General features: G+C 48.1%; 3 protein-coding genes across 12 annotated transcripts in view; 2 read left to right on the top strand and 1 right to left on the bottom strand.

Moving 5' to 3' along the window:
• Nucleotides 1–1,378, bottom strand: part of FOXM1 (forkhead box M1) — a 23,990-nt gene extending 22,612 nt beyond the window's left edge. For 2 of the 7 annotated variants that reach the window (XM_058442604.1, XM_032159309.2), the window contains exon 1: nt 1,056–1,378. The gene's annotated coding sequence lies outside the window, so the exon portion shown is untranslated. The remainder of the gene's footprint in view (nt 1–1,055) is intronic. The other 5 variants (XM_032159312.2, XM_032159308.2, XM_032159311.2 and 2 more) reach the window with 5 other exon arrangements.
• RHNO1 (RAD9-HUS1-RAD1 interacting nuclear orphan 1) lies at nt 1,348–13,982 on the top strand. Of its 3 annotated transcripts, none has more exons than XM_032159315.2 (3): nt 1,348–1,418; nt 9,679–9,930; nt 12,241–13,982. In XM_032159315.2, exons 2-3 carry the CDS (start codon nt 9,763–9,765, stop codon nt 12,793–12,795), a joined length of 723 nt encoding a protein of 240 aa, XP_032015206.1. In that variant the 5' UTR covers nt 1,348–1,418; nt 9,679–9,762; the 3' UTR covers nt 12,796–13,982. The 3 variants fall into 3 exon arrangements, with proteins under 3 accessions (XP_032015206.1, XP_032015207.1, XP_058298591.1); XM_032159316.2 differs by lacking the exon at nt 1,348–1,418 and adding an exon at nt 2,688–2,856; XM_058442608.1 differs by lacking the exon at nt 1,348–1,418 and adding an exon at nt 3,463–3,559.
• Nucleotides 13,983–15,093: 1,111 nt separating this feature from the next.
• TULP3 (TUB like protein 3) overlaps nt 15,094–21,051 on the top strand; it is a 54,567-nt gene continuing 48,609 nt past the window's right edge. For both annotated transcript variants that reach the window (XM_032159320.2, XM_032159317.2), the window contains exon 1: nt 15,094–15,307. In XM_032159320.2, the coding sequence (XP_032015211.1) occupies nt 15,267–15,307 (41 nt within the window). In that variant the 5' untranslated portion in view covers nt 15,094–15,266. The remainder of the gene's footprint in view (nt 15,308–21,051) is intronic.

The following is a 21,051-nucleotide window of genomic DNA, read 5'->3' on the forward strand; positions in this document are numbered from 1 at the left end:
ATTTTTTTTTTTTTTTTTTTTTAGTAGAAACAGGGTTTCACCATGTTTGCCAGGCTGGTCTTGAACTCCTCAGGTGATCCACCCGCCTCGGCCTCCCAAAGTGCTGGGATTACAGGCATGAGCCACTGCGCCCGGCCTTTTGTTGATTTTAATAGATACATGGAATACTCTACCATTAAGCAAAATTGTGTAATTCTATTTCATGGAACTTTGGAAGACAGAGGAATTGGCTGTCTCTTTTTTAGGGCACTTATTCTCTCCCTGAAAAGCAACTGCACTTTTTTGACATTTGTCATCTGCATAGAGTTCACAGGCCCTCCACACCTCTACCTTCAAATCTCAGTTTTACTTTCACCTCAGATCTTTCCAGGCTTCCCTCTCTCTCCGCATCAATCAGTAGATATTATTCCTCTTTTTCCACAGGATATCTAAGTCTTAATTTTCTCTTCTACTTCCTGCCCAGCCTGTTACTATTATTGCCAACACTTTCTTGCCCGGGAAACTTCCAGAGTGGCTCCTCTGACCCATCCCCTTCCTGAGCGGGGAAATCTTGCTACATTCTCACTTGATCTTAGCCAAAAGGCCGAGAAGCGATGAATCTTGCTACATTCTCAAGAACCAGGAGAAGGGCCCTGCAAAAGGGTAGGTAAGATGGAGGCAGTGTTGCCTAGTGGTGAGAGAGCCTGGGAGCAGGGGAGTGTGTATGCAGGTTGGTCTTTGACTCAAATGTAGTATACGATGCAAGCTCAGTCTTCATCTCAGCCGCAGTCGGCCTAAGAAGGTAGGCCACCCCAGCCCTCCCGAGGCCGTGGGCAGGGTGCAGAGGTCAGACTTCCAGGGAAGGCCAAGGGGCGCTTTAAGTAGTGAGAAGGCCACGGCCAGGAGGTTGGATGCAGAAAAAATTTGCACCCTGGCTCTGATTCTTCCCGTATGGCCCAAACCTCCACTCGTGGCCCGTGCCCTGCTGCTAGACGCCTTGACCTCCGCGCCCGGAGGCCTTGCTCCCCGCCTGTGCCCAGGCCGGGCCTGGGACTCCATTCCAGCATCCCGCTCACCTCTAGACTGCAGTCGCCGCCGCCGTTAGGCCGTCGCTCCGAAGGCGGGCTCCGGGCTCCTCCAACCTGGGGGCCGATCCAGGGCCCCGGACGGGGGCTCGCGCCGGACCGGCCGGGTCCCCGGCGGTGCGGGCGGGGTGGGAACCCCGGGGGATCCCGGGAGGGGAGGGGGTCCCGGGCCGGGGCCGGGGGTGGGGTCTGGCACCGGAGCTTTCAGTTTGTTCCGCTGTTTGAAATTGGCGCCGGCGGAGCGTTAAGGTCACGTGACGGAACGTCGCCAATCGGCGCCGGCCTTGTCTCGGCATTCCGGGCTCGAAGGCTGTGCGGTCTGACGGGAGCTGCGGCCCAGTCCGGCCCGGGCTGGTAAGGCGGGCCGCAGGCCGGCTTGTGGGGGAAGAAGTGGCCGTGGGGCCGGGGAGGGGCCGGAGGGGTCCCCGCCGCGTGGGTGGGCGAGCGGAGGGAGAGTTTGGGGACGCGCGGAAGCGGCGTGACAGGCCCGGATCCCTGGGCCCGCTTTCCCTGCCGCGCTAGTCACGCCAGGCGACACGCCCCCGCTTGCCCTCAGGCTGCTCTGCTCCCCTTTTCAAAGGTCGGCTCTAGTTGATTTCCTTCCTGCGGGAAATCGTACCCCATTTTCCTACAGTGAACGATCGTCTGCTCCCCCCGATTGGACTGAGTTCCTTTGAGGGCTGCGTATTATCTCAGCTTTCTTCCATCTTGAAAAATGTCGGCACCATGAACCCTACCGCAGTGCGGAATCTTCAAGTACTGACCTGTCTTTTGCCCCTCCCAAAGCCAAGCCTTCGGATATAATAGACCGTAGTGCTTTATTTATTTACTTAGTCAACCAGTCTAGTTGAGCAACTGCTATGCGCCAGGCACCTCTAGGCCCTGAAGATACAGTGGCAGACAAGGTTCTTTCCTTCCCCTGAGCTCACAGCCCAATCCTGGAAGAGGGGCACAGACATTTTAAAAGAATCAAATAAACAAATGTGGGCTGGGCATAGTGGCTCACGCCTGTAATCCCAGCACTTTGGGAGGCCGAGGCAGGCGGATCACTTGAGGTCACGAGTTCGAGACCAGCCTGGCAACATAGTGAAACCGCTTCTCTACTAAAAATTAGCCGGGCGTGATGGTGCGTGCCCGTAGTCCCAGCTACTCTGGAGGCTGAAGTGGAAGGATCACCTGAGGCCGAGAGGTGGTGGCTATGGTGAGCCGTGATCACACCACTGCACTCCAGCCTGGGCGACAGAGGGAGACACCCGTCTCCAAAACAAACAAACAAATGTGGAATTATTGCTGTAAATTGAAACATTAGAGGTTAATGATACTTTGAGTATTTATAATAACGAGATCTTGAGAGGTAGGACAGGAAAGGCTTTTCTTTCTTTTTTTTTTTTTTTGAGACAGAGTCTCGCTCTGTCGCCCAGGCTGGAGTGCAGTGGCGCAATCTCGGCTCACTGCAAGCTCCGCCTCCCGGGTTCACGCCATTCTCCTGCCTCAGCCTCTCCAAGTAGCTGGGACTACAGGCGCCCGCCACCACACCCAGCTAATTTTTTTTTTTTGTATTTTTGGTAGAGACGGGGTTTCACCATGGTCTCGATCTCCTGACCTCATGATCCGCCCGTCTTGGCCTCCCAAAGTGCTGGGATTACAAGCGTGAGCCACCGCGCCCGGCCCAGGAAAGGCTTTTCTAATGAGAGCTTGGTGTGAGATCTGATGCCTTTTACAAAGAAAGGAGGGAACTCCTCTAAGCAGAGGGAATCAGGCGTGCAAAGGCTGGATGGCAGGAGGAAGCACAGTGAGTACAAGGGCTAAGGAATATCTGAGGGGTTTGAGCTAATCGACCTGAATGGAGTGTGGTGTGAGTTGAAGCTGGAGCCGGAGGAAGCAGGGCCTTAGCCATACTGAGAAGTTTTGTACTTATCCAAGAATTAAAGGAAACCAATCATAAGCTTTAAGCAGAAGTGAACCCAGGTCCCTCTGTAGCGGGGATTGCTAGAGTGGATTAGGGCAGAACAGTTGGATATTGCAATACTCCAGGCAAGAACTGCTGGAGCTTGAAAAAGGGTGGCGGGGAGAGAGAGAGAGGAAGAGAAAGAAGGAGACAGAGTGAAAAAGGGGCATTACGAAAACATGTTTAAGAGGTAAAGTTGACAGGGCTTGATGGTGGGTTGGATGGGAGATAGAAGTGTCAAGATTTTTAGCTGCATAACTGAAGGAATAATGACACTATTCCCTGACCAAGGGCCCTGGAAGATAATCACTTTGGCCAAGGAGGGTGGGAGGTGGTCAGGAGAATGATCATGAATTCAGTTTTTATTTTTTTACTACAAAGCAATGCTCAGAATGAGTTCAGTTTTTTTTTAATTATGTATTTATTTTTATTTATCTTTTTATTTTTTAGATACAGGGTCTTGCTCTGTCCCCCAGGCTGAAGTCAGTGGCGTGACCTTGGCTCACTACAACCTCAGCTCACTACAACCTCAACCTCCTGGGCTCAGGTGATCCTCCCACCTCAGTTTCCAGAATGGCTGGGACCCCCTACAGGCACACGCCACTACACCCATCTAATTTTTGTATTTTTTGTAGAGATAGGGTCTCACTCTGTTGCCTAGATTGATTTTGAACTATTCGGCTCAAGTGATCCTCCCACCTTCACCTTCCAAAGTGTTGACATTACAGGCATGAGCCACTGTGCCCGGCCAAGTTCAGTTTTAAACTTGTTGAATTTTTTTTTCTTTTCTTTTTTTGAAACAAGGTTCTGGTTCTGTCACTCAGGCTGGAGTTCAGTGGCGCGATCTTGGCTCACTGCAACCTCCACCTCCTTGGTTCAAGTGATCTGCCCACCTCAGCCTCCTGAGTAGCTGGGACTAGAGGTGCACACAACCGTGCCCACCTGACTTTTTGTATTTTTTGTAGAGTTTGGGTTTCACTGTCTTGCCCAGGCTGGTCTCAAACTCATAAGCTCAAGCGATCCGCCCACCCCGGCCTCTGAAATTGCTGGGATTACAGGCGTAAGCCACTGCGCTCAGCCTTACACATGTTGAATTTGAGGTGCGTTTGAAATATCTAGTTGCTGTTCAGGTAGGTAATGGGATATTTGGGTCCCAAACTTAAGGAATTCTAAAATGAATATATAAATATTAAAGTCATCTACTTCTAGTGGATACTGAAATACAGGCAGATGAGTTTGCCTAAGAAAAGTACATAGAGTGAGAACAGCTCCAAGCACAACCAGAGGGGAAGGACTTAGCAGAATGAACTGACCTCTAATTAGAGCAGAAAGAAGATACATGTTGATATGCATAGGTTTGTATGCTTGGTTTCTGGAAAACGAGAGTATTTCCTTTGATGTCTTCTGTATTCTTTGTTAAGTAGGAAGTAAAGTCATTTGTTAAGAGAAAAGTGGTGTTCTGAAGTTCTAAGAAAGTGGGCAGGGTGTGGTGATTCACATGTAATCCTAGCACTTTGGGAGGCTGAGGGAGGAGAATCACTTGAGCCCAGGAGTTCAAGACCAGCCTGGACAACACAGCAAGACCTCATCTCTACAAAAAATAAAATAAGAAACTAACCAGGTGCGGTGGTGCTTGTCTATATGCCCAGCTATTCGGGAGGCTGAGGCAAGAGGATCTCTCGAGCCCAGGAGTTTGAGGCTGCAGTGATCTATGATCGTGTCACTGTACACCAGCCTGGGCAACAGAACAGGACCCCATCTCTAAAAATAATTTTAAAAATTAAAATAAAAATGTTCAGGCTGGGCTGGTGGCTCACGCTTGTAATCCCAGCACTTTGGGAGGCCGAGGTGGGCAGATCACCTGAGGTCAGGTGTTCAAGACCAGCCTGGCCAACGTGGCAAAACCCCATCTCTACTAAAAAATACTACAATTAGCTGGGCATGGTGAGGGCACCTGTAATCCCAGCTACTTGGGAGGGTGAGGCAGGAGAATCCCTTGGACCCAGGAGGAGGTTGCAGTGAGCCGAGATCGTGCTACTGCACTCCAGCCTGGGCAACAGAGTGAGACTTCGTCTCAAACAAAAAAAATTTCCACTTTATTTATTTATTTATTTATTTATTTATTTATTTTGAGATAGGGTCTGTCTGTCACCTAGGCTAGAGTGCAGTGGCACAATCATAGCTCACCATATCTTCAAATTCACAGGCTCAAGTGATCTTCCCACCTCAGCCTCCCAAGTATCTGGTACTACAGGTACATGCCAACATGCCAAGCTAATTATTCTTTTAAATTTTTAGTAGAGACGAGGTCTCACTATGTTGCCCAGGCTGGTCTTGAATTCCTGGCCTCAAGCAGTCCTCCCATCTCAGCCTCCTAAAGTTCTGGGATTACAGGCGTGAGCTACTGCACCTAGCTTGGAGAAGTTTTAAGATAATCTTTGTGGAGAATGAGTTGATCAAGGAAACAGGATTGCTGAGCCACGTACCCATTTGAAGCTGATGACTTTCAGCAAGTCATGAATTTCAAAACTATAGCCATTGTTACCAGTTTTATCTTTTCACTGGATTCCTGTGGTAGCTTTTTGTTTGTTTGTTTTCTAGACTGAATCTCGCTCTGTTGCCCAGGCTGGAGTGCAGTGGCGTGATCTCGGCTCACTGCAACCTCCGCCTCCCAGATTCAAGTGATTGTCCTGTCTCAGCCTCCTGAGTAGCTGAGATTATAGGTGTGTGCCATGACACCTGGCTAATTTTTGTATTTTTAGTAGAGATGGAGTTTCACCATGTTGGGCAGGCTGGTCTTGAACTCCTGACTTCAAGTAATCTGCCCACCTCGGCCCCCTAAACTGCTGGTATTACAGGCGTGAGCCACTGTGCCCAGCCTCTCTATACTTTTTATTCCTTTCCAACTAGAACGTAAGCACCACAAGGGCAGAGGTTTTATGTTATTCTCTGGTATATATTTTCAGCACCTGGAACAGTGCCTAGCACACAGTAGGCACTCAGTAAATATTTCTCAAGTGAATGAATGAATGAACAAATGGATATATATTTTTTTTGTGTTTTCCATAAGATGTTAGTTCCTTAAGAATAGAAACTTTGGCTGGACATGGTGGCTCACGCCTGTAATCCCAGCACTTTGGGAGGCTGAGGCAGGTGGATCACGAGGTCAGGAGTTCGAGACCAGCCTGGTCAACATAGTGAAACCCCATCTCTACTAAAAATACAAAAATTAGCTAGGCATGGTGGCGTGCACCTGTAGTCCCAGCAGCTCATGAAGCTGAGGCAGGAGAATTGCTTGAACCCGGGAGGTAGAGGTTGTGGTGAGCCAAGATTGTGCCACTGTACTCTAGCCTGCGTAACAGAGCGAGACTGCATCAAAAAAAAAAAAAAAAGTAGGATGGAAACTGTGTCCTTTTTTTTCTTAACCTGTATCTCTACTGCCTAGTCATATAGGTCAAAGCATGTTATTTTTTGTTGTTGATTGAGTGGCATAGAACCAACCTGCTGTGTTGTGTGACTTTCCAGCATGCTCAGCTGCAACTCTCATTTACCTCTCTACCTACTGCATTCAACCTTGTGTCCCACCATTCCACTGAAGAAGCCCTTATTAAAGTTGATCTGGGCCAGGCGTGGTGGCTCATGCCTGTAATCCCAACATTTTGGGTGGCCGAGGCAGAAGGATTGCTTGAGCCTAGGAGTTCCAGACTAGTCTGGGCAACAAAGCAAGACTCTGTCTCTACAAAAAATAAATAAATAAATAAATAAATAAAACTTTAAAAAAAGATGCTCTAGGCACCTTGTGAGAAAAGTCGAGTTGGAGATGGGGGTGGAAAAAGGAAGCAGGGAACTCAGAAGGCTACCAGAGGGGCCAGGCATGGTGGCTCACGCTTGTAACCCCAGCACTTTGGGAGGCCGAGGCAGGCAGATCAGTTGAGGTCTCAACTGAGTTCAAGACCAACCTGGCCAAAATGGTGAAACCTCATCTCTACTTAAAATATAAAAATTAGCCGAGCATTGTGGCAGGCAACTATAATCCCACCTACCGGGGAGGCTGAGGCTGGAGAATTGCTTGAACCCGGCAGGTGGAGGTTGCAGTGAGCCAAGATCAAGCTACTGCACTCCAGCCTGGGCGAAAGAGTGAGACTCCGTCTCAAAAGATAAAAGGATAGAGAAAAATCCAACAGGTCAAGGGGTTGAGTTGACTGTTATTTTAGACATAGTTGTTAGGGAAGGCCTATCTAAAGAATTGCTAGTAATTCCAGCATTTTGGAAGGCTAAGGAGGGAAGGATTGGTTGAGCCCAGGAGTTGAGACCAGCCTACGCAACACAGTGAGACTTCATCTCTATAAAAAATGTTTTAAAAAAAGTTAACCAGGTGCAGTGTGCTCGCTTGTAGTTCCAGCTACTCAGGAAGCTGATGTGAGAGGATCGCTTGGGCTTTAGAGGTCGAGGCTGCAATGATCCATGATCACATCACTGCACTCCAGCCTGGGTGACAGAGCGAGGCCCTGTCTCAAAAAAAAAAAGACCTAGAAAACCTGGGGTGTGTTGGCTCATACCTGTAATCCCAGCACTTTCGGAGGCTGAGGTGCACAGATAACTTGAGCTCAGGAATTCAAGACTAGCCTGGGCAACACAGCGAAACCCTATTTCTACAAAAATACGAAAATTAGCCAGCGCTGTGGCACGTACTGTAGTCCTAGCTACTTGGGAGGCTGAGGTGGGAGGATCACCTGAGCCTGGGAGGTCAAGGCTGTAGTGAGCCGTGATCATGCTACTGTACTCTAGCCTAGGTGACATATGAGACCCTATCTCGAAAAAAAGAAAAAAAAGAAAATGGAAACACTGGCTGGCTGGATATTTGTTAATGTTAAATAATTTATGTATTTATTTAATCGTATTAATGGGAAGGATAGAATATATTTTCTTCTTCTTTTTTTTTGAGATGGAGTTTCACTCTTGTTGCCCAGGCTGGAGTGCAATGGCATGATCTCTGCTCACCACAACCTCTATCTCCCGGGTTCAAGCAATTCTCCTGCCTCAGCCTCCGAGTAGCTGGGATTACAGGCATGCGCCACCACGCCCAGCTAATTTTGTATTTTTCGTAGAGACAGGGTTTCTCCATGTTGGTCAGGCTGGTCTCGAACTCCCGACCTCAGATGATCCACCCGCCTTGGCCTTCTAAAGTGCTGGGATTACAGGCATGAGCCACCGTGCCCGGCCGAATACATTTTCTTCCAAATAATCCAGGGATAGAAGAAGTGGCTAGGGGTGTAGCTGGGTCAGGATTAGCCTGGCCGATAGTTACTGGAGCTGGATGATTGGTACACAGGGCCCATTATATTATTCAGTATACTTTAGTGTATATTTGACATTATCTGGAGTGAAAATTTTTTTAAAAGCCAGGTGGGATCAAATTCTTCTGCTTAAAGTCCAAACTCATATGGTGTCACCTGTTTTTTGTTTGTTTGTCTCTCTTTGTCTCCCAGGCTGGAGTGCAGTGGTGCAATCTCGGCTCACTGTAACCTCCACCTCCCAGGTTCAAGCGATTCTCCTGCCTCAGTCTCCCATGTAGCTGGGATTACAGGCATGCACCACCACACCCGGCTAATCTTTTTTGTTTGTTTGTTTGTTTGAGACAGAGTCTAGCTCTGCTGCCCAGGCTGGAGTGCAGTTGCACAATCTCAGCTCATTGCAACCTCCGCCTCCTGGGTTCAAGTGATCCTCAGCCTCCTGAGTAGCTGGGACTACAGGAATGTGCCACCACGCCCAGCTAATTTTTGTATTTTTAGTAGAGGTGGGATTTTGCCATGTTGGCCAGGCTGGCCTTGAACTCCTGGCCTAAAGTGATTAGCCTGCCTCAGCCTCCCAAAGTGCTGGGATTACAGGCGTGAGCCACCACTCCCAGCCTAACTTGTATTTTTAGTAGAGATGAGGTTTCACCATGTTGGCCAGCCTGGTCTCGAACTCCTGACCTCAGGTGATCCGCCTGCCTCAGCCTCCCAAAGTGCTGGGATTACAGGTGTAAGCCCCCTCACCCAGCCATGTCACCTATTTTTTTTTTTTTTTACCTCAGCCTGACACCATGTTTATCCTCAGTTCTTGCCATTTATCTTCTCATACTCTGTGTCCGGATACATTGAATTTGTAATTCCCAGAATTCACAATACTCCGTCTCGTCTCCATTCCTTTGTGTACACTCTTCCTCAGGTTGGAGTGCCCTCCTTGCTTTGTTTCTTCTATGCCTTTCATACCTAGGTCAGGTATCTCCCTTTCCAGAAAGCCTCCTTTGGAATGAATGGAACCATATTGTATTCTCATACTGTGTTGTAAATGTCTGTTTCCCTTTGCTAGACTTTCAGCTCCTTGAAACAGGGATGACCTCTGTATCACTACAGGTGCTTGGCACTCAGTTAATGATTGTTGAATAAATGGTTATTCATCTTTAAATTCCCAGCACCCAGCATGACACTTAGCACATACTCAATAAATGTTCGTTAGATGAATGTTGCATATGAATATTGTGTTTTGCTTGGTGGTTGTAGCTATAGGAGGCTGTGCCCCCCACAGCCTTGAGGTTTATGGTAGAATTGGCTGGCAGAGGATCAGGAAGAACTAGGGAATCATCTGAATTATTTGCTCCCAGCTTTTGTTTCTTCTCTACAGGCATGGGTTGGAATTGGAGCCTATCCCCCAACCCGAAGGCTAACAGCATCATGTGGTTACTAACTGTTCCTCATTCACCGGTTGATGCCTCCCAGAAAAAAACGCCGCCAGCCCTCCCAGAAAGCCCCGCTGCTGTTCCGCCAACAACCACTGGAGGGCCCCAAACACAGCTGTGCATCTACACAACTTCCCATCACTCACACTCGACAGGTGCCCAGCAAGCCCATTGACCACAGCACCATCACTTCCTGGGTAGGCCCATGGGATTATTACTTTGACTTTTTTTTTTTTTTTTTTTGAGACTGTATCGCCCAGGCTGGAGCACAGTGGCGCGATCTTGGCTCACTGCAAGCTCTGCCTCCTGGGTTCATGCCATTCTCCTGCCTCAGCCTCCCGAGGAGCTGGGACTACAGGCACCCGCCACCACGCCCGGCTAATTTTTTTGTATTTTCAGTAGAGACGGGGTTTCACCATGTTAGCCAGGATGGTCTCTATCTCCTGACCTCGTGATCCGCCTGCCTCGGCCTCCCAAAGTGCTGGGATTATAGGCGTGAACCACCGCGCCCGGCCTACTTTGACTTTTATTCTGTTAGGTTTTCCAGAATGCTGACTCTTCTGCCCCTTGAACCAGGGCCTCCAAAGAATAAGATTCATGGGGGCAGGGGCAAGGAGTTAATGTATTCTTTCTGTCTGTGGCCAGCTGTCTTCCCTGGTACATCTTCTTTTCTCAGTTCAAACTGAGGAATGGGTTAGTTGGAACTGGAGTCTTTCTCTTCCCCTATTTTCCTCTGAAAGAGTTCAGTGTAAAAGTTTTTTACCCATTAGCTGGGTGAGAATGCCAGATAAATGGCAGAACAAGTTAAAAATGAGATTGTTCCCTCAACTTCATCTGAAAGGTGGAGTATTTGGCTAGATACTCTGTTTATTGTTTAATGGATTGAACCTTGAAAAATAAAAACCCCATAAGAATAGCATATGTCATATTTTGACCGCTTAAAAGCCCTGGGAAGAGAGGCCAGGTGTGGTGGCTCATGTTTGTAATCCTAGAACTTTGGGAGGCCAAAGGCAGGAGGATGGCTTGAGCCCAGGAGTTCAAGACCAGCCTGAGCAACATGGTGAAACCCCATCTTTACTAAAAATATTAATAGAAAAATTAGCTGGGCATGGTGGTGCGCACCTGTAGTCCCAGCTACTTGGGAGGCTAAGGTGCACAGATCTCTTGAGCCGGGAGGTCAAGGCTGTAGTGAGCCAAGATTGCGCTACTGCACTCCAGCCTGGGCAACAGCGTGAGACCCTGTCTCAAAAAAAATAAAAAAAATAAAAAAATAGAAACCCTGGGAAGAGAATATAGCTACTATACAACAAGAAAGTAGTATAGTAAAAGGGCCAGACAAAAGCATAAGCTTGGCTTAGGAATATTTAATAAATGTAACTTATTCAGGACTGCTTGGAAGAACCATAATACCTGCTACAGGATTGTGGAAGAAACCTAAACATCAGAATCCTGTGGATGAGAGTAGGAATGAACATTTATTGAATATTCATTATATGCCAGGTCCTCTGCTAGTTCTCACCCCCTATGCTTGGAGTTGGCTGTTCATTAACTGAGGGCCTTCTTTGTTCCAGGCATTCTGCTAGGTGCTGGAAATCAAGAACAAGACCACTGGTCCCTACCCTCATGATAAGGGTCCCTACCCTTATTTAAAGATAAATAAGTTATATCTAGGCCAGGCGTTGTGGCTTACGCCTGTAATCCCAGCACTTTGGGAGGCTGAGGTGGGTGGATCACTTGAGGTCAGGAGTTTGAGAGCAGTCTGACCAACACGGTGAAACCCTGACTCTACTAAAAATACAAAAATTGGCTGGGCGCCGTGGCTCATGCCTGTAATCCCAGCACTTTGGAAGGCTGAGGCGGGTGGATCACCTGAGGTCAAGAGTTCAAGGTCAGCCTGGTCAACATGGTAAAATCCCGTCTCTATTAAAAATACAAAAATTAACTGGGCGTGGTGGTGCGCACCTGTATTCCCAGCTATACGGGAAGCTGAGGCAGCAGAATTGCTTGCATCAGGGAGGCGGAGGTTGCAGTGAGCAGAGACGTGCCATTGCACTCCAGCCTGGGCGACGAGCAAAACTCTGTCTCCAAAAAAAAAAAAAAATACCTGGGCGTGGTGGCAGGCGCCTGTAGTCCCGGCTACACGGGAAGCTGAAGCAGGAGAATCACTTGAACTGGGAGACAGAGGTTGTAGTGAGCCGAGATGGTGCCACTGCATTCCAGCCTAGACGTCGGAGTGAGACTCCATCCCAGGGGGAAGAAAAAAGTTATATCCACATGGTGTGATGAAGTGAAAGAGACATGATCCCCTTTCCTACACATGAGGAAGCTGAAGGCCAGAGAGATGGAATAATTTGCCCAAAGCTTCCTGTTATTAGGCCATTAGACAGTTATTTTAGTTTTGTGTTCATTACTACAGTAGACCTCGATTTAAGAGTCTGGTCATCAGATACAGTTTCCTGTCTTAGGTTAGTACTTAGTTAGGCTCACCTCACTTTTTTTTTTTTAAGGTATCACCTGATTTTGATACAACAGCAGGAAGCTTGTTCCCAGCCTACCAGAAACACTACCACCAAAACCGGGGGAGACATTCAAGTCGAAAATCTACCACCTCCAAGTTTCCACATCTAACTTTTGAGAGTCCGCAATTTTCCAGTTCAGAGACACTGGCGATCCCCTTAATCCGAGAGTGCCCCAGTCAATCAGAAAAGGATGTTTCCAGAAGACCCTTAGTTCCAGTGCTCAGTCCCCAAAGCTGTGGGAACATATCAGCGCAGGCACTTCAGAGCTTACCTTATGTGTTCATTCCACCTGATATCCAGACCCCAGAGTCATCGTCTGTGAAGGAAGAACTCATTCCCCAAGATCAGAAGGAAAACAGCCTTCTAAGCTGCTCTCTTCACACTGGCACTCCTAATAGCCCAGAGCCTGGACCTGTTCTGGTTAAAGACACCCCCGAGGACAAGTATGGAATAAAGGTCACGTGGAGGAGACGACAGCACCTGCTTGCTTACCTCAGGGAGAGAGGGAAGCTGAGCGGAAGCCAATTCCTTGTGAAAAGCTGACTGCCATCAGTAATCTCAATAGAAAAGAGATATGTTTTCTGGAGTCATAAAGGAATTCAATTCCCAGGGGTTTTTTGTTTGTTTGTTTGTTTTTTGAGATGTAATATTGCTCTGTTGCCCAGGCTGGAGTGCAGTGGTATGATCTCACCTTACTGCAACCTCCACTTCCTGGGTTCAAGCGATTCTCCTGCCTCAGCCTCCCCAGTAGCTGGGATTACAGGCACCAGCCACCATGCCTGGCTAATTCTTTTGTATTTTTAGTAGAGACGGGGTTTCTCCATGTTGGCCAGGCTGGTTTCAAAATCCTGACCTCAAGTCATCTGCTGGCCTTGACCTTACAAAGTGCTGGCCCAGCCGAGATTTGTTTTCTAAGATACTTTGTGTCATGAACAGTTCAGTTTAGTGTCATGAACTATTCACTTCATATTTTTCTTGTATTAAATGTTTAAAATTTTAAAATATCTTGTAGTAACTCTTTAAAATGTATGTAAGTAAATGGCTGCAGAAAGTTTTTTTAGAGAATCCTGCTTCTGTCAGTAATATAGCAATATTACCCCATCCACTAAAGGTCTTTGTTTCCTTAACCACTACTCATTAATCCTTAATCACCTCAAACTAATTCATTCTGCATTTTTGAGTACCAACTCTTGTCAGGCTCAGTGGCAGCTTCTATGACCTGATGGATGGAAAAAAATCAAACTGTGACTCTGACTGCCACCTCTGCAACCTTGACTCATCTGCTGAAAAGGCAAGAAGAAAGGGCAGCAAGCCCTGTTTTAGGGACTACATGAGATCAGGGGAGATAAAGGGGACATAGATGAGTTCTTTAGGATTGCTTGTGTTTTGAGTTTTTGTTTCTAACTGAAGAAATCTGTCAATATTAAATAGGGTGGGAAAATGGTTTCTTAGAATAACTGTTCAACTGTGTGTAAATAAGTTTTCAATGAGTATTACTTATTGTAATTAATGCAGAAGGACTTCCCCAGTCAGCCGAATGTCTCAGATGGCCTTTTACTCAGACAAGTAGCATCTCATTAAACCCCATTCATTTAGCATTCATTCAGCTGGACCTACTGTGTCAGGTCCATCCCCAACTAGATCAAGCAGGGATTACTGCATATTTTACAGATTGGAATTTGATGCAGAGAATGAACCATGCACAGGTCACACAGTGAGTGCAGGCTGACCCAGGCAGTGTAACGGTCCACTCTCAGCGTGTGCCTCCTAAAGTACTAACTTGTAGGTTCAAAACCAATGTGGAAACAACTTTGACCTTAGAATGCCATAAAGTCATTTGTGCAGTGACTTGTCAGGACTCAGGATGTTCTGTAGGGACTATAATGTGCATGTCGGTAGGGAGAAAGGGACTGACATTTGGGGACGGGATTTATTGGAGACAAGAGTACACATTTAGACAGGGGCTCTCACTGTGGGCTATGGATGTTTGAGGAAGGCCCACAGGAGGTAGAAAGGTAGATGGAAAGTCTCCAGGACGGACCCACGCCTGTAATCCCAGCACTTTCGGAGGCTGAGGCAGGTGGATCATTTGAGGTCAGGAGTTAAGAGACCAGTCTGGCCAACATGGTGAAACCCTATCTCTACTAAAAATACGAAAAATTTAGTGGCCCCTGCCTGTAATCCCAGCTACTTGAGAGGCTGAGGCAGGAGAATCGCTTGAGCCTGGGAGGCGGAGGTTGCGGTGAGCTGAGATTGGGCCACCGCACTGCAGCCTGGGCGAGGGAGTGAGACCCTGTCTCAAAAAAATAGTCTCTGGATTCCCTCGTGTGCTTTAGGGGAGTCTAGAGCAGGTCTAGGAATGACCTAAAAGCTTGGGCTAGAGTAGGGGAAGCTTAAGTTCTGTGCAGTTGAAGGTCAAGGCCAGCCTATGGAAGATGTGCGTTTCACTGGGAGTGACTGATGGAGTGGAGAGGGTACCAGAGGGGGTCCACGAAGGCCGCTGGTATCAGGGCAGGGGCCAGAATGGGAAGCGGCAGAGGTCTGTACATCCTCACAGGGCAGACCTGGGGAAGCGCTCTGGGTGGGCTCGGTAAAAATGGCGGGGGTGCGAGGAGCCGTTGCGTGCGTGGCGGTTGGTGGTGTGTAGGAGACTCCTCTGACCGGACTCGCCTGCCGGCCGCGCGGCGGGCGAGGCCCGGGCAAAAACAAACTCTTCCCCCTCAGTCCCGGCCCCGCGAAGCGCTCCAGAGGACCTAGCCCTGGCTCGCGTCACCCCGCCCCCGCGCAGGCGCATTTAACTCCCGCTCGCCTCCCGCCCCTTAGCAACCCTCCCGCATCGTCGGGCCCCGGCAATAGCCCATGAGACAGGAGCCACGAGAACACGGACCAATCGGCGGCGTCGACAGTGTGGAACGCGGTTGCCAGGAGGCGGGACGCGGCGGCGTGCCAGCCTAGCCACTCCAGCGACGGCGGGGAAGAGTGTGTACGTGGTGGGGGCTTCCTCGGTGGCGGGCATGGAGGCTTCGCGCTGCCGGCTCGGTCTCAGCGGCGACAGGTCAGAGAGGGCCGTGGCAGGTCTCCTCCTGAGCGAGGCGGAGGGGCGAAGCGAGAAGGCGGAGGTCCTCTCCGGGAGCCCTGCGGGGAGAGGGCGGGACTCGGGACTCGGCGACCCCGGGAGGGACTGGTTTCGGCGGCGGGAGGCGACCCCCTCGCCCTCCTCCCGTGTGGGGACCCCTTTCTCAAGTGGAGCGGCGGCACTACAGCCCGCGCCGTGGGCAGAGACCTTTGGTTCGGGTCCCTGCTCAGGAACTTTTGGAGTTTTCGTGACGGGCTCCTTCGGCCCCTCTGGGCCTCGGGTTTCCCTCAGGGGGGACGCGCTGGCCCGGCTCTGCTCGCACTGCCCGGCAGTGTCACAGCCGAGAGGGGACCCTCGGCGGGTGATGTTTAGTAGCTTGTTCTGACGCCGCTGCTTCGGGCGAGTAAAGCCGAATTCTGGAGCAGAGTCCGAGGAGCGGAAACGCGAAACTTCTTTTTCCTCTCCGCTTTCCAGTGTTTGTCCCTGATTCGGGATGGTCTGACTGATTTGCCAGTGGGCCACACCCCTTGTTTGTGCGCCTCTTTCTCTGCCAGAGGGAGAGCCTCGGAAAGAAAAAGGATCCAAAATCTCAGCGTGTCACTTTCTTGTTCGCTGGTTAATGAGAAGTTAATGGGAAGCCGTTTGAAATCATTGGTTAGAAACTTTGGCGTCATCTGAGGATTTAAGTCCTACACGCCAACTGTATACCCCGCTTTTTATTCCATTACCAAGACAAAGATTTGGGGCCGGGCGCCGTGGAACACGTCTGTTATCCCCAGCACTTTGGGAGGCCAAGGCAGGAGGATCGCTTGGTCTCAGGAGTTCGAGACCAGCCTGGACAACATAGCGAGACCCCCCCCATCTCTAAAAATTAAATAAATAAAATAAAATCAATCAATACATTAAAATTCGGCCGGACACGGTGGTGCGTGCCTGTAGTTCCAGCGACTCGAGAGACTGAGGATGGAGGATTCCTTGAGCCCAGGAGTTCCAGACTCCTGTGATGGGCCACTGAGCTCGCTAGCCTGGGCAACACAGCGAGATCCTGTCTCCTTAAAAAAAATGATTTGACGTGTAAGGATTTAGTTTGATATTTACACTAGTAGATATTTAAACAATTTTAAACCATTTTTTTAAATTGTCACAAAGTTGTTGGGGGTAAAGAACACGTATTTTCCTTTTTCGTCAAGTTCTATTGAGGTGATACCTGCACTCTGAAATTTGTTCACTGTGCTTTTTTTTTCCCAAGTCGAGGAAGAAAACTACATTTGCAGGTGTAAGTGGTAGGGGAGATAAGGTTAGTATTCAGCATCTCTGGTTGAATTCAGAAAATATTTGTTCAGTTGTGGGTGCTCAGTTTTAATTCCGTGAATTTAAAGTAGTAAATTTCATGAGTACCAGATGTTTGATATGACTCAGATTTTTGGGAAAAAAAAAAAAAGGGATGCGGGATTGACTTTGAAATTGGGACCAAGAGGCTTTTCCCTCTTTTTTTTTTTTTTTTCTGAGACGGAGTCTCTCCCTGTCGCCAGGCGGTAGTGCAGTGGTGCGATCTCGGCTCACTGCAATCTCCGCTTCCCGAGTTCAAGTGATTCTCCTTCCTCAGCCTCCTGAGTAGCTGGGACTATAGGCACGCGCCACCACGCCCAGCTAATTTTTGTATTTTTAGTAGAGACGGGGGGCTTCACCATGTTGGCCAGAATAGTCTCGATTTCTTGACCTGGTGATCAAGTGCTGGGGTTACAGGCGTGAGCCACTGCGCCCGGCCCCCTCTTTTTTCTTCTGAAAGAAACTAGCTCTTTAAATTTTATTTTATTTTCATTTAATTCTAATTTTTTTCTTTTTTGAGACAGGGTCTCACTCTGTTGCCCAGGCTAGGATGTGGTGGGCGATCTCAACTAACTTTAACCTCTTCTTCCCCGGGTTAAGCGATCCTCCCACCTCAGCATCCCTAGTAGCTGGGACCACAGGTGCGTGGCACCGCCTGGCTAATTTCTTGTATTTTTTGTAGAGGTGGGGTTTCGCCATGTTGCTCAGGCTGGTGTCAAAGTGAGCTCAAGTGATCTGCCTTCCTCGGCCTCCAAAACTGCTTGGGATTACAGGCCTGAGCCACTGCACTTGGCCCTAAATTGTAAAATTGACATCAAAGGGGAATGTGTGAGTCACCAAATGTTTCTCCTGCCCTCTGTAATGTTAGTGCAACTTCTATCACTGTTTAACTCATTTGTTACTAAGAGGGAGTCTCTTGCTTTTTTCTTTTTGGGCTTCAGGTTGTGTGTTTAATTTTTTTTTTTTTTTTTTTTTTCAAATGGAGTTTCACTCTTGTCGCCCAGGCTGGAGTGCAATGGCGCCATCTTGGCTCACTTGCCTCCTGAGTTCCAGTGATTCTCCAGCCTCAGCCTCCTGAGTAGCTGGGATTACAGGCATGCGTCACCGTGCCCGGCTAATTTTTATATTTTTAGTAGAGAGGGGGTTTCTCCATGTTGGTCAGGCTGGTCTCGAACTCCGGACCTCAGGGAATTCGCCCGCCTCGGCCTTCCAAAGTGCTGATTACAGGCGTGAGCTCCCCACCCCTCCGCCTGGCTGTTTAATGTTTTTGATGAAATACATTGATAGAATTTTCTGTATTACTGCCTTTCAATGTAAGGATAACAACCAACTTTTAGGTTTTCTGTGTTTTTTTTTTTCTTGGAATTACGTAATTGTATTATCATGAAGCAGATTTATTTTCAACAAAATAGAGAAATTATTAACTACAAATTTTTTTTTAATTTTTATTTTTTTGTAGAGACAAGGTCTCACTATGTTGCCCAGGCTGGTCTTGAAGTCCTGGTCTCAAGTGATCCTCCTGCCTCAGCCTCCCAAAGTGCTGGGATTACAGGTGTGAGCCACCAGGCTTGGCCTATTTTTCTTATATCAGAACTATTTAGTGAAAATTGGAAGTGAAATTTGAAACAACACTCAGGACCTTTGTTGAGGTTAGGCATTTTATAATATAGATTCCCTGGAAATGACGGGTTGGCTGATGCTGGAACTTGAGCCTTATCTGGCCTTTTGTAAGTGATAGAGAATTGAGAATTGAGGGCATGCTTCCCACTGTGGTGTGACCTTGTGAGCTGGAGTCATCTAAGAAGTCCCAGTCAGTAGTTTGTCCATATGCCATGATTTCTTTTTAAAAATATAAACAGTAGGCTGGGCGTGGTGGCTCATGCTTGTAATCCCAGCACTTTGGGAGGCTGAGATGGGGGCGGGGATCACCTGAGTCACGAGTTCAAGACCAGCCTGACCAACATGGAGAAACCCTGTCTCTACTAAAAATACAAAACTTAGCCAGGCATGGTGGCAGGCACCTGTAATCTTAGCTACTCAGGAGCTGAGGCAGGAGAATCACTTGAACCAGGGAGGTGGAGGTTGCAGTGAGCCAAGACTGTGCCACTGCACTCTAGCCTGGGTGACAGAGCAAGACTCCATCTCAAAAAAACAAAAAATACACACACACACAAGAGATCTGTCAAGATAAAAAGTTCAATAATAGGCTGGGTGCGGTGGCTCATGCTTGTAATCCCAGCACTTTGGGAAGCGGAGGTGGGCAGATCACGAGGTCAGGAGTTCGAGACCAGCCCAACCAACATGGCGAAACCCTATCTCTACTAAAAATACAAAAATTAGCCGGTTATGGTGGTGTGCGCGTATAGTCCCAGCTACTCCGGAAACTGAGGCAGAAGAATCGTTTGAACCTGGGAGGCGGAGGTTGCAGTGAGCCGAGATTGTGCCTCTGCACTCCAGCCTGGATGACAGTGAGATTCCATCTCAATAATGGCTTACATATTTGTGTAGACTTTGTACACTTTGGGAGGCTAAGGTGGGTGCATCACCTGAGTTCAGGAGTTTGAGAGCAGCCTGGGCAACATGGCAAAACCCCATCTCTACTAAAAATACAAAAATTAGCTGGGCGTGGTGGCGTGCAGCTATAATCCCAGCTACTCGGGAGGCTGAGGCAGGAGAATTGCTTGAACCTGGGAGGCGGAGGTTGTGGTGAGCCGAGATCACACCACTGCACTCCGGACTGGGTGACAAGAGCAAAACTCCGTTTGAAAAATAAAATAAAATGAAATAAAAATAAGAAATAGTGAAAATAAATAACATTCCTGAAGAGACAAAATGTAACCCCTGAGAAGGGAGAATTGGGCAAAAGTTAGAATGAACTTAAGTTCTGAGTAATGTCTGTTTGAATCTACAAGTAATAAATGCATTCTTTTAACTTCTGGATTAAATCATACATCTTAAATAGCGTTTCTGTTTAGTTCACTCAAAAGAATGCTTTTTGCTTTTGCTGTGTGGTACATACAAAATCAGGAGGAGTTTACTCTAAAATAGTTTTCCCTGCGGCATTATTTGGGGCTGTGGGAATGCTCAAATCAGCGGCCAGCCTTTCCTTCTCATTGCCTCCCTCTCCCCAAGCAATTCTCCCTGCTCTGATTGTGTCTCTACTAAATGGGCCTCCTAGGAAATGGATGTTCATTCCCTGGCTTCAATTAAGTTAGCTCCAGATTGTGGCCGTCTTTCAAGTAGAAGACAGCTGAGCCTAGAATACTAACATTTCTCCCTAGACAAGGAAGATGTCAAAGGAGTTCTTTTCTGACAGTTCTCATATGACCTTTATGTGTCTTTTCTCAGAAGCAATATTTTGTTCTAGCCAGATGTGTTCTTGGTGTGTCAGTATGTGTAAAAACATGGCCTTCGAATATTGACATTTAGGATTTGGACAAGGTGAACCTATTTGTCAATTGAGTTAGGAAACATACTTTGTTAATAGATCTTTCCACAATTATCTGAAATTGTTATCAGTTTGAACGTGATGAAATCTGATGACTCTTTCACTCTATACAGTTATTTGCCACTTAATGATGGGGATGCATTCTGAGAAATGGGTCATTAGTGGATTTTGTTGTGTGAACGTCATAGAGTGTACACAAACCTTGATGGGATATCCTACTGTGTCCAGAATTGGTGGGTTCTTGGTCTCACTGACTTCAAGAATGAAGCCACGGACCCTCGCGGTGAGTGTTACAGTTCTAAAGGCGGCATGTCTGGAGTTTGTTCCTTCTGATGTTCGGATGTGTTCGGAGTTTCTTCCTTCTGGTGGGTTCGTGGTCTCGCTGGCTCAGGAGTGAAGCTGCAGACCTTCGCAGTGAGTGTTACAGCTCTTAAGGCGGCACATCTGGAGTTGTTCGTTCCTCCCAGTGGGCTCATGGTCTCGCTGGCTTCAGGAGTGAAGCTGCAGACCTTCGCAGTGAGTGTTACAGCTCATAAAAGCAGTGTGGACCCAAAGAGTGAGCAGTAGCAAGATTTATAGCAAAGAGCGAAAGAACAAAGCTTCCACAGTGTGGAAGGGGACCCTAGTGGGTTGTCACTGCTGGCTCGGGCAGCCTGCTTTTATTCTCTTATCTGGCCCCACCCACGTCCTGCTGATTGGTAGAGCCGAGTGGTCTGTTCTGACAGGGCGCTGATTGGTGCGTTTACCATCCCTGAGCTAAAACTAAAAGTCCTCCACGTCCCCATCAAATCAGTTAGATACAGAGTATCAACACAAAGGTTCTCCAAGGCCCCACCAGAGCAGCTAGATACAGAGTGTCGATTGGTGCACTCACAGACCCTGAGCTAGACACAGGGTGCTGATTGGTGTATTTGCAATCCCTGAGCTAGACATAAAGGTTCTCCAC

The sequence above is a fragment of the Hylobates moloch genome, unplaced genomic scaffold, assembly GCF_009828535.3.
Source record: "Hylobates moloch isolate HMO894 unplaced genomic scaffold, HMol_V3 SCAFFOLD_8, whole genome shotgun sequence".
Taxonomy (NCBI): Eukaryota; Metazoa; Chordata; class Mammalia; order Primates; family Hylobatidae; genus Hylobates; species Hylobates moloch.